This window comes from Corythoichthys intestinalis, chromosome 8 (genome assembly GCF_030265065.1).
Source record: "Corythoichthys intestinalis isolate RoL2023-P3 chromosome 8, ASM3026506v1, whole genome shotgun sequence".
Lineage (NCBI taxonomy): Eukaryota > Metazoa > Chordata > Actinopteri > Syngnathiformes > Syngnathidae > Corythoichthys > Corythoichthys intestinalis.
This window is the reverse complement of record NC_080402.1, coordinates 13,585,771-13,599,214: the sequence shown is the minus strand read 5'-3', so window position 1 is coordinate 13,599,214 and position 13,444 is coordinate 13,585,771. Positions and strand designations below refer to the sequence as shown.

At 38.0% G+C, this 13,444-nt stretch overlaps 1 protein-coding gene across 1 annotated transcript; it reads right to left on the bottom strand.

The window, feature by feature from the left end:
• Positions 1–6,349: 6,349 nt before the first annotated feature.
• Positions 6,350–13,263, bottom strand: LOC130919927 (uncharacterized). Its single transcript, XM_057842587.1, has 2 exons — positions 12,946–13,263; positions 6,350–8,271 (listed from the first exon to the last, which is right to left on the bottom strand). Exons 1-2 carry the CDS (start codon positions 13,154–13,156, stop codon positions 7,034–7,036), a joined length of 1,449 nt encoding a protein of 482 aa, XP_057698570.1. The 5' UTR covers positions 13,157–13,263; the 3' UTR covers positions 6,350–7,033.
• Positions 13,264–13,444: the final 181 nt, after the last annotated feature.

Below are 13,444 nucleotides of genomic sequence, written 5' to 3'. Positions count from 1 at the left end.
ACGATAATACCTCATTTGTTACGGTGCTTTAAAGACGGGTGATTGAACAGGCTTGCGTGATCATAGAAGGGCAAGCTTGCGTCTGATTGGTGTAATGGAGTGATGTGATCATTGTTGCGATGTCTCATTGCTAAAATTAGTAGAGTTACTCTTGGCAATAACATCGCTAGGAAATAAAAACAACTAAAATCTAATATGTAGAATAAAGAGGGAAAATGCAATGACTTGTTTAGCCCAAAGTAGTGGAGTAAGAGGAGAGTTTTTTTTTTCACAAATCTACTCAAGTAAAACGTATGGCTTTGTAAAACTACTCTTAGAAGTACATTTTTGGAAAAAAAAAAAAAAGTTACTCAAGTTCATGTAACTGAGGACATGTAACGCGTTACTATCCACATCTGGTCAGCACATTTGTATTTTTTTGTGTGTGGCAGGGTTCCTGCCACCCTCCTCATAGTTAATTAGTGCCAGTGACAGCGATACAGATGCCCTCAAGATATAAGTGTCATTCAACTAGTTGTCAGTCAACATATCACAAATGTTATAGAAATATTTTATAGAGGTTGAAAAGTTACCTAGTGTTGCTTTAATTGCTGTGAGCGAATGTAAACTTGACTTCCAGACAGAATTTAGCTTTCAACTACATCTTAGTACTTTGACAGTATAGCTATAAATCCGTTCTTAAATCGTTTACTTCAAATGACCGCGATTGATATTTGAACTGGGAGAGCTGCGTTGAACGTCTGTCGTCGTCAATGGCACTGTTGCAAGGGTTGCCTGGGAGACGTCAAGCGGGTGTGTGCGCATGCGCGGGGAAAAGGGAGCTGGAATGCGGAGGTGTCTAGCTACGTTGAGGCAGCGGACGTATGTGTGCGCGGCAATAAACGCCACCAGTTATAAAGCAATCAAGAGCAGTCATCGTTTTCCACCTGTCACCTCACGAGTCACGCGAGGGAGGTAACAGCACCGCAGTGTGCTAGCCGATTTCAAGCTAGCATTTGTGTGTAGCTAGATTAGCTGCATCTTCAACTCCGCTTCATTTGTAAACACGCCCCTTACTTTGTGTAAGAGGTTAACAACAGAAACGCGTTTTAGCTATTTTACAATCTTTCGATTACTCACCTTTACAACGGATAAAACATACAGGTCTCCGTCCGTTTGTCCTAAAAATAGTAAATAGATCCCACACAGGGTTGCCAGATGGGAAACGTAGGCTCCAGCCCAATCACAGCATAAAACCCACCCATTTCAATTAAAAAAAAAAAAAACATTAACAGCACCAACAACCATCCTTTCAAGATGTTTCACTTATACAACTTGATATTAGAACTATAAAAAAAAAATTAACAGTGGGAGACACATTGTAAAGGGATCATTGCTGTTTCGCCGATAAGCATCATGGGAATTGTAGTTCTCCTAAGTCAGTACTTCTCAAATGGTGGGGCGCGCCCCCCTAGGGGGGCGCAGAGCGATGCCAGGGGGGGCGCGAGTGTACGGAGCCCCCCGGGTGCCAGGGTAGAAAAAATTTAAAAAATCATAGCTAATCTGTACCCACAGTTTACTAATCTGTACCCACAGTTTAGCAATCTGTACCCACAGTTTACTAATCTGTACCCACAGTTTACTAATCTGTACCCACAGTTTAGCAATCTGTACCCACAGATTACTAAACTGTACCCACAGTTTACTAAACTGTACCCACAGTTTAGCAATCTGTACCCACAGTTTACTGAACTGTACCCACAGTTTACTAATCTGTACCCACAGTTTAGCAATGAGCCGGAAACTGTAATCACCAATGTTTGGCGGGGACTCCAAACGCCGAGGGACCAACCGAGCAAGCACCTGCACCTTTTGCCCTTGGCGAACAAAGGGGATTTAAAAGGTAACTATAGCACATTTTCTTTGGGAGCCTTTGGACTCGGAGTCCCCGCCAAACATTGGTGACTACTGTTTCCGGGTCATTGCTAAACTGTGGGTACAGATTAGTAAACTGTGGGCACAGTTTAGCAAACTGTGGGCACAGTTTAGTAAACTGTGGGTACAGTTTAGTAAACTGGGGGTACAGTTTAGTAAACTGTGGGTACAGTTTACTAAACTGTGGGTACAGATTACTAAACTGTACCCACAGATTACTAAACTGTGGGTACAGATTAGCTATGATTTTTTATTTTTTCTATCCTGGCACCTGGGTTTTTTATTTTTTTCTATCCTGGCACCCGGGGGGCTCCGTACGAGTGACCTCGGGGAACATGCTTTTTTTTTTTTTTTTTTTTTTTTTTTTTTTTGCCGTACTAGAATAAAGTGTACTTGCACATCCACTCCGTGGGTGGCAGTGGCGCTCTCATTTTCAAAGTGCGTGCAGTATTTTTGAAGTAAGCAAGAGCACACGGAAGAGACTCATGCAGAGCTGGACTCACGCAGCGACCCACTGTCTTTCTCACGTGTCCGGCCGAGAAGTGCCGTTTTCGGCTTGGGATCGTCACGACCACCGCCCTCACCTACGGTTCTCCCTCGGCCGCCGAGAATGCGCTTTTTTCGGGCCGTTTGCCTTCGACTTTTAATATAGTGGGAAATGAGGAAAGACCACTGTTTACTGAGTCTAAAAATGATTATAGCGGAGAAGCCAAATCAGTTAAGACGCCACTTAAAGACATTAGACCTCAATCTCATTGATAAACCGCTTGATTGTTTTTCAGCGAAAATGTGCCGAATATTGCCAATTGTCACAATCGTCCCGCTTTGTCAGTGTTATATCAGTAAACCAGTGAGCACTGTGGTGAATCAGCGAAAATAAAAACTTTCCTTCTGTCCAGAGACCTTTTCCCCCCCTTCTATTCAGTTTTGTTTTTTTTCGGTCAAATTTTTTGGCATGTTGTCCTGAAGAGTAAATGTTTCTAATCAATTTGAATTTGTTATTATTTACTGATTTTATTACATTTTATTTTTCAGTATCAAATGGTCAAAAATGTACCTTGAGTGTATTTTTACAGTTTGGATGTGACTTTTTTTTTTTTTTTTTTTTTTTAACTTCAGGCAAATTGATGCGCATTAAGTCTTTTCTGTTACAAGCAACACAATGTTAAAAAAGTTATACTTTATTATAAGTTGATCTATGTTACTTTTTTTCTTTAATAGAAAAAAAAGGACACAATGTTAGGCTGAGGCGTACTTATAATAGTAATATAGACGAATGATACTATTTACAGTGGCGGCAGAGTTGGGGGGGGGCGCGAAACATTTACGTCTTCCTTGGGGGGGCGTAACAGAAAATAATTGAGAAGCACTGTCCTAAGTAAACATTAAAACCTATTTTCATTTCAATTAACGATTATTATATCGTTCAGGGGTCCCAAACGTGCGGCCGAAGTGCCAATTGCAACCTGCGTGACATTATTTTGCATCCCTCATTTTGACATCTATTTGAAGTATATGTATATGTGTATATATGTGTATATATACTGGACTGTCTCAGAAAATTAGAATACACAATATTCTAATTTCCTGACTGTCTCAGGAAATTAAAATATTGTGTATTCTAATTTCCTGAGACAGTCCTGTATATATACACAGGACTGTCTCAAAAAATTAGAATATTGTGTATTCTAATTTCCTGAGACAGTCCAGTATATGTATGTATATATATATATATATAAGGGCTGTCAAACGATTAAAATTTTTAATCGAGTTAATTACAGCTTAAAAATTAATTAATCGTAATTAATCGCAACTCAAACCATCCATAAAATATGCCATATTTTTCTGTAAATTATTGTTGGAATGGAAAGATAAGACACAAGATGGATATATACATTCAACATACGGTACATAAGGACTGCATTTGTTTGTTATAACAATAAATCCACAAGATGGCATTAACATTAACATTCTGTTAAAGCGATCCACGGATAGAAAGACTTGTAGTTCTTAAAAGATAACTGTTAGTACAAGTTATAGAAATTTTATATTAAAACCCCTCTTAATGTTTTCGTTTTAATGAAATATTGTAAAATTTTCAATCAAAAAATAAACTAGTAGCTCGCTATTGTTGATGTCAATAATTACTTACACAATGCTCATGGGTGCTGAAGCCTATAAAATCAGTCGCACCCAAGCACCAGCAGAGGGCGGCAAAACTCCACAAAACACAATTAAGTGGGCATTTCACTCTACTGACATTTAAATCTGTCTGAACGGGACGTGTGTTAATTGCGTCAAATATTTTAACGTGATTAATTTAAAAAAATAATTACCGCCCGTTAATGCGATAATTTTGACAGCCCTAATAAATATATAAATGATTTTAAATGAGTGGATTGAAGGATTCATTTTGGGGTGTGGGGTAAATTATTTTAAAAATATTTTTTTTAAAAAGTCATGATTAATACAAAAATATTTTTTAAAAAACATTTTTAATACAGTGCATTCAACACGTTTAAATGTTGTCATTTTTAGAATTTTATTACTTGTTTTTAATTACAGTGCATCTAACGCATTTCAATATTATGCCATTTTTGTTTGTTAATTGTACCTCCAAATCAGAAATGGCATGCAGTTCACAGCTCCACGCGCAGTGAGGCGCTAAAATGCCAGATATAATTAAAGCAAAGATGCTGCTGTAAAAAAAGCAATGTAGCTAAACTTCAAAGTGATAAACATTCAACTGTTAAAACTTATCAAAACTCTTCCTTCCAAAATTGCCGAATTTTGTCAAAAGTAGCCCAAATTTGATCAGCCAGCCCAATTATTTTTTTCTCCCGACCCGAGTCTTTGAAACTAGCCTAACTGGGCGGGAACTCGCCCAATCTGGCAACACAATTATCCCACAATCCCATTCTTTCAGCCATGTTGGCGGTCACCATACTATCGTCATTAAAGCTGATTACATAGAAAAAGCCTTTATTTACAAATTGAATTCTTGTCACATACTTACTAGGCAAGTTTTACCAGCCTCGTCGATACGGCAAATTCCATTGGTCCAAAAATTTTTCCCAACAAGAATTAAGATATTAATTTGTCCTCACATAAACTGAAGCCATACATGGGTTGGACAAAATAATGGAAACACCTAACATTTTGGCATCATAATAATAGCACATTATTGGTAAAGAAAAACGAGGAACATTGTAATGAAGTTGAGCATCTCGTATGGCTGGCACAATCCCCAGACCTCAACATTATTGTCCCATACGGGCGGGGGGCCGATAAATAGGGGGCCTGTATTGTTGGCAAGTCCGTCAAAGCTGACGTAGTGGAATCACAAAGCTTTTGTCGCTGGAAATTCATGTGAATGCTTAAATCTCCATATTCCTTATAGATATGGACGTATAACAGTCTCGATTCTTGGTTAAAAGCAACAACAAAAACACTGTGCAGTTAGCGTTTATTTAACGTGAATATGTCCAAGTACAATGCTAGTCTTTTAGTGAATGTAGCTAGCAGCCGCCTGATGTAAACAGAGCTTTTCCAGTGAAAATTCTTGTGAATAAATGCTCATTTCCCCGAATTCTTTATAGATGTGGACGTAAAACAGTCTCGATTCTTGGTTAAAAGCAAGAAGAAAAAACAAAAAAACGTGCAGTTAGCGTTTATTTTACGTAAATATGTCGAAGTACAATGCTAGTCAGTTAATAAATGTAGCTCGGCCGCCTGATGTAAACAGAGCTTTTCCAGTGAAACTTTTTGTGAATAAATGCTTATATCCCTGAATTCTTTATAGATATGGGCATAAAACACTCTTGATTCTTGGTTAAAAGCAAAAAAAAAAACACAAAAAAAAAACGTGCAGTTAGCATTTACGTAAATATATTGAAGTACAATGCTAGTAAGTTAGTGGATGTAGCTAGGCTGCCTGATGTAAACAGAGCTTTTCCAGTGAAAATTCTTGTGAAGAAATGCTTAAATCCCCGAATTCTTGATAGATATGGACGTAAAACAGTCTCGATTCTTGGTTAAAAGCAAGAAGAAGAAAAAGTGCAGTTAGCGTTTATTGTACATAAATATCTCAAAGTACAATGCTAGTCAGTTAATGTAGCTAGGCCGCCTGATGTAAACAGCTTTTCCAGTGAAAATTCTTGTGAATAAATGCTTAAATCCCCAAATTTGTGATAGATATGGACGTAAAACAGTTTTGATTCTTGGCTAAAAGAAAAAAAAGTGCAGTTAGTGTTTTTTTTTTTTAACGTAAATATGTTGAAGTACAATGGTAGTCTGTTTGTTAATGTAGCTAGTGGCCGCCTGTTGTAAACAGAGCTTTTCCAGTGAAAATTCTTGTGAATAAATGCTTAACTCCCCGAATTCTTGATAGATATGGACATAAAAGTCTAGATTCTTGGTAAAAAAAAAAAAAAAAAAGTGCAATTATCATTTATTTTACGTAAATATTGCGAACTATGATGCCAATGCAGTGGCGGCTAATTTCTCCCATTGATTTTTTTTTCACAACGTTTCAAAATGCATGCATGGTATGAAAAATATAATAATTACCTTGAATCCTCGAACAAATCACTCCTGAAACAATCCTTCCTGTTTGTATGCGGTACAGCTTTCGTACTTTTTCTACAGAAATCTGGGCGTTAGATCGCTGCGTGCGTTTGTGAATAGCTCCTTTTGATGTAGGCGGCCCCTTACTTGAATGTGAGGCGAAGTGGATGACCGATCTGAGCCATCAATACATTATGAAGTCTATGATTGAGCAGTTATGGTCAGTTTTAAAGATTCAATTAAGACGTCGATTTCCACCACCATAGTCTCTAAAAGAGTTAGAGGGTATTCTAACTGAAGAATGGCTTAAAATTCCTTTGGAAACTATTCACACACAAGTGGTATAAATCAACACTTCTGAGAATTGAGGCTGCAAAAGGCAAACCTACACCATATTAAATTTGTTAATTTTTTTTTTAAGGTGTTTCCATGATTTGGTCTATCCCCTGTATTTGTTTGATTGTACCCCTGCCATATAAAGCAATACTTGTTCTCTCACAGTCCTTTAATTTCATACCTTCACATGTAAATATGAACATTTTACACATGAAAATCAGTCAAACGTAACAAATGATGGGCACATGTTTGTCAATGCACAGCACACATGCACAATTGTGTCCAAATAGCAATGGCCACCTCCGGAGTTGCTCATGAAATACTCACTTGGACATGTACCGCCAAGAATGCCAAACGTGTGTCTCACAGTCCCAATTACTCTCTCAACATGTAGCATAAAATTTGCAATCTCCTCAACTTCGGAGGGTGTAAGTTGCTCCTTCCCATTCCTAAATGCAGGATAAACCAACTCGGCACCAGTCAGTGCAACAAGTTCTCTGATGTCAAACTCTCGGCATGCCAAGATCACATCTCCATGGATGATGTTGTCAATAAATTTACAATTAGCAATCACATGCTCATCACTAACTCTGCCTCCCCAGCCCTGGGATATGAAACTAACAGTTCCCTGTGGTGTCATGGCAATCAAATATTTGGCAGTGTTCTGGTGTTTGTAGCTTGAGCCTTGAGTTCTTGCCATCTTATTGGACGGTCTGTCAATAGATATCTCGAAGCAGTCTATGATGCATGTTATATTTCTGCGAAAATTTGTTCTGAACACCAAAGGCATACTTTCTTGCAACTCTTGGCGGGATGGCCATCTAATCGAAGGTGTCAATGCTAAAAATAAAATGTTCAGTGTCTCTCTGAATGTCTCGGACACCGTCGATCTAGATACGTCAAATCTGTATGCAAGATCTGTGATGGGCATATTAAGACGAAGTCGCATTAATGTCATAATGAGCTTTTGAAATTTGTTCAAGGAAGAATTGTTGTTTTCTGACATCTCTGGGGCAACTTGGGTAAGCAAAGCCATTAAAGTATTGAGGCTAGAAAGTCCCGTGTAGTATTTAACTTTGTCGTTGTCCTCAAAATCTTCAGGACTGCTTGCCTTCATTTTCTGCAAAGCGTTCCTTAAACTGTCATTTTGTTCTTTTAACTCCTTATTTTCTTCTTTAAGTCTTGACATTTCAGTCTGAGCGTTGTCCATTTCTGAAGTGACAGCACCTGGACTGTCCAGTTCTGCAACTGGAGAAGCATCACACGTCTCTTCTGAAGGATCCACAGTGGGTTGTGAAGATCTTAGCTCTAGTAGAGTCATCGCAGCCTCGGTCTTTTTCGCTGTTTCTTTTCCATTTCGTAGTCGCTTGTGTGTAGATTTCCTTCGTGGACTGCAGTGTAAATCTTTGTTGGGTACCCAGTCCAGATCAGTTTCATCCCAAGGATGGGGTTTACCTAATTATAAAGGTACGTATTGTAAATGCGTGATACACTAGACGTGCCAAACATTTCTTTTAAGGAGCGTACGAGTCATTGAGTTTATGATTTGCAGAGGTGGGTAGTAATGCGTTACATTTACTCCGTTAGTTACTTGAGTAACTTTTTGAAAAAAATGTATTTCTAAGAGTAGTTTTACGAAGCCATACTTTTTACTTGAGTAGATTTGTGAAGAAACACTGCTCTTATTCCGCTACTTTAGGCCACACTAGTCATGACATTTTTCCTCTTTATTCTACATTTTTTTTTTTTGCCAGCGATGCCAACAGTAGCTTAATCAGTTTCACCAATGAGACGTAGCAACAATAATCGCATGACTCCACTATACCAATCATACTCCAGCTTGTCGTTCTATGAACACACCAGCCTGTTCAATCACGTGGCGTCTTTAAAGCACCGTAGAAAAATAAACTATTTGACATGGAGCGCTGCCATCAACATTACTTGAAAGTAGGGTTGTTCCGATCATGTTTTTTTTTGCTCCCGATCCAATCCCTATTGTCTGCCGATCCCGATATTTCCCGATCCGAATTTTTTTTTTTTTTTTTGCTCCCGATTCAATTCCAATCATTCCCGATAATTTTTCCCGATCGTATACATTTTGGCAATGCATTAAGAAAAAAATGAATAAAATTCGGAGGAATATATACATTTAACATACAGTACATTAGTACTGTATTTGTTTATTATTAATAATGGCCGATAATTGCCGATAATGGCAATTATGACGTCACACAGATAATCCAGATAATAAAAAAATTCAACCGATAATGCAATCCGATAATTATATACTTGATTTAGCCTCCAAATGTACACAACCGAAGAATTCAGCACGCCGCCTCCTCAACCCCTCCCCTCTCTGAAGCCCATGAGGGAGGAGGGGTTGAGGAGGCGGAGTTACATGACAAGAAATAGTTGAATATTATGGCGGCTGTTACTAAAAAAACGACGCTCTCGCCATCTGCGGAACGTACCTTAGAAGTTCCACGAGGCCGAAAGAAAGCGTCCTCATTCAAAACCACTAACCCAGCTTCCATTTAAAACTGCATCACAAAGATTTTTGGAACGAATACGAGGCTGCTGCTCGCGGGAATGCTAAAGCTATTGTAAACACTAAGTTAAACTACGGGGCTTGTGACGATACAGAGTCGGGTTGTTTGGGAAAACAGCCCAAGGCGGGTGGTAAACTCGCGTCTAAGGCTGAACACCGGCACGACTGGAGACCGATAGTCGGCAAGTAGCCGTCTTCCGACGGAGCCCGCCGGTCTGGCCGGTCCGGCAGGCCGCCGCCTCGCCGTTGGCGGGGCGGGCAGAGCCCGGTTCCCCGGCCTCTGGACCTCCGGCGAACACCCCGGTTTCTCGAGCGTTCCCTCACGGCGTGCGAGCAGAGCCAGGCCCCGAATACGCCACGGCGAACCGGCCGGTGCGAGCGGAATATCCGGTACGAACGTAGCCGCCGCCGAGACGAAACACGATTTTTTTTTTTTTTTTTTTACCGAAATGACTCGAGAGCCAAAGCCCTGGATAAAAAAATAATGCAGTTTATACGACCACCATTCTTCATGAAAAACATGCCAATCACATTTTCACCACATACATTTGGAAAAGTGATGTCCAGTAAGCAAGCTTATCATGACGGCACAGTGGTTACATGATAATTTAAACATGGAGAAAACGAAGTCAGCCAGTCAATAATGCATTCAGTATGTAAAATGACGAGCGGTCAGATGACTTTGTAACGCTGCCTTTATTTTCGGCTGAACAAAACTCAGGCACAAAACAACACGCACGGAGATGCGAGCTCCAACTCCATCCAAATAGTACTGCCGTGTATCAGTTTAGCTGCTGTAAACCAGATGTCGTGAGTGCCGCAAATGTAAACAAAGCGCTGCAGGATGGGTACGTGACATCTCGCTCTTTTGAGTTAGTCATTTTCACAGTGTGCAACAAAGCATATAACATTAGCAATCACTTTTCAAATTAATTTAACTTATTTGTCTGCTCAATTACAGTCACAGTAGATAATCAAAACTTATTGGCACATATTAACACTTACCAATTTAAATATGCACATTCCTGTTGTAATGAAATAACAATAATATTCTGTAGCCACAAATATTATTCAAAATCTTTTCTTCTTCCAAGTTTTTTTTTAGGATGAAGTATAATAATGTATTGCTTAAAATAAGGCTGTTAAGATTATTTTCAGCTAGCTATTTTTCTTCCTTGAAATCTGAGCGAAATACACTTGAAGCGCTGGCAGATAATTTCCCTTATTTCCAATAGATTTACACTTAAAACTGACTAGTTTTAAGGAGGTATATTTTGCAGTGTATTAATGTTATATGTGTTAGGAATGGCTTACTTTTAAAGGCATTTTTATGCAACTTAGGTATTTACTCTAAGTAATTGTTGCCAAAAGTTTACCATTACACAATGTCAGACAATCTATCATTATTTAGATGTTGGAATTGACGACTTGTTCATATTCTATGTTGAAAAAAAGAGCAATAAATTATATTTTTGCACAGTAATATTTTCTTTTGTGTATACTTTAAAATTTTACATAAATCTTTTAATAGAATTATCGGCTTGACATTATCGGTTATCGGTTGGAATGAGGAGGAAATTATCGGTTATCGGTATCGGTTGAAAAATGTATTATCGTGCATCACTATTTATTATGACAATAAATCCTCAAGATGACATTTACATTATTAACGTTCTTTCAGTGAGAGGGAACAGTGGATAGAAAAACTTGTGACTTTGTATATTGTGACTAAATATTGCCATCTAGTGTATTTGTTGAGCTTTCAGTAAACGATACTGTAGCCATGCCCAAATGCATGATGGGAAGTGGAACCATGACTGTGCGTAGTGCTACCAATTGATATATCTTCTCTGCGTAGGGGAATAACATAATGTGTTAAGAAAAAGATCAATTGCTACCTTGCTTCCCCACATGGCTTCCCATGGTATTTCTAATCATAGGTAGAGGGATTGTAAGGCTTTAGCCAATTAAAAAAAGGCTCCAAAGACTGCCAAAATTCACTCTACTCATTTAACGCTGCCTTTTATCTCTCTATATTGGTAAAAAGGCGTCATTACAGATTGAGCGCGACAATGCGTGAGTGGGTCGTGCAACGCATGCATTACTTGCGTTAAATATTTTAACGTGATACTTTTTTTTTTAAAATTAATTACCGCCGTTATTGGGATAAATTTGATAACCCTACCTTAAGTCTAAAGACTCTGGATGAGTGTAACATATTATGACTGTAACGTTAAATACAATTAGAAAACGATTTAATTAGAAAATATATATATAAAAAAAGGCATGGCCGATATTTTTTTGCCGATTCCGATACTTTGAAAATGACTTGATCGGACCCGATCGATCGGGACATCTCTACTTGAAAGCGTGGATTTTAACCTCTCTCTGTTTCTATTTGGCACCGATTGACCACGGAAAACCGGAGATATGGTCCTTTTAATTTCATAATCAGAACTATGAAGGAAATATTAACTATTCAAACTAGGAACTATTTTCTCCACTAGAGGGCCCTCATGCTCTTTTTACGATTGATGCTTAATTTGTCATTTTTCTCTCATCATAATTCTATGATTTTTTTTTCATGGGTTATTGTACAGTAAAACAATTATAATTCATATAGATAACTTTAAGCTGAGAAAAAAAATACATTTTTTTATTTTAAATCAAACATCATAAGAGGTTACTTACAATGTTACTCATTGAGTTTTCTTTTTACAAAATACTTTTCTGCTAGTACTTGAGTACATTTTTTGGATGACTACTTTTACTTGAATATATTACTTTGAAGTAACGCTACTCTTACTTGAGTAAAGTTTTTGGCTATTCTACCAATCTCATGATTTGTCAATTGGGATTCATATGTGTGTCAGTCCAGAGTTGAAAAATAACTATCCTATAGAGAAAATACTAGTTATGCATTTATGAATTTATTTACTTAAAACAAAAACAAAACAAAGGAGAAAATTGCTTCAAAATTGAAATTATTTTACCTGCTACTATGTTTTGTATACCAAGTACTGTATTGTAAACTGCAAATAAATCAATATGAATATGTAGGAGAAAATAAAGTGAAGGTTAATGTATAATTTTGAAGCCCAAATGTCATTCAATACTGGAATGACCCATGCAGTTCATTGTCCTTAACCTTACCTATCCGCGCAGGATGTAAGATCTAACAGAAACTATATTTATTACTCCAGCATGAAATAAATAAAATTAAAGTGTTGGGTTTCAGTTTAACACTGTCAGACTTGCAAACTTGTGTTTAATGAAAGTTTACAGATATTTATGCAATAATTACATTGTCTTTCTTAGTATATATATTTTTGTAAGTAAACTAACTTAAATATATCAAATGCAGCACTACATAATAAACTGTACATGTTTAAATAACTTCACTGCTTTCCTAGTTTATTTTGTGCAACAACAAAAAAAGTGCAGACCTATAAATTGTTACATACTCTTATTCTGGTTGCTTCATTTTGAAATCAGCCTAGTTAAATATACGAAATGAAAACACTACCGCAGAAGAGCGTAAATACGGTGCGATCATATCTTGTTATGGGGAAATATTTTACCTGTCACGAAGTGATCAGAGCATATTCTGAAACGATCGAGTTTTGGTGGATTTGCTCTATTGATAGCAGCCAGCCAAAGTCGCCGTCGTTGTTCGCTTTTCTTCTGGGCGTCAATTCCCTGGTTTGTTATGATTTTCGGAAGTCGGAAAAAACCTTTCCCACCTCTTTCGCCTCGACTTTTACAGCCAAGAATGACACACGTGCAAGGCATAGTGATAAACTTTCCTTCTGTTATGCTGAACAATCAAATGTGCGCCTATTCTGTTGATGTCTTGACTACCATAATGGCTACCGGCAGTGCATTCTGGGTCATGTGAACCGAGGCGCATGCGCACACGATATCGCGAGGTAACCACGACAACGCTTAGGTCGTATGACGTCACGTTCTTCATTTCTTTTTCACGCTGTGTGTTCTGCGACACCGACAGGCGATATTTAGAACAACACAAACAAGATCTGGACGACCTTTTGTCTTGTTTTTCGTAAGAAGGAAGAGGTT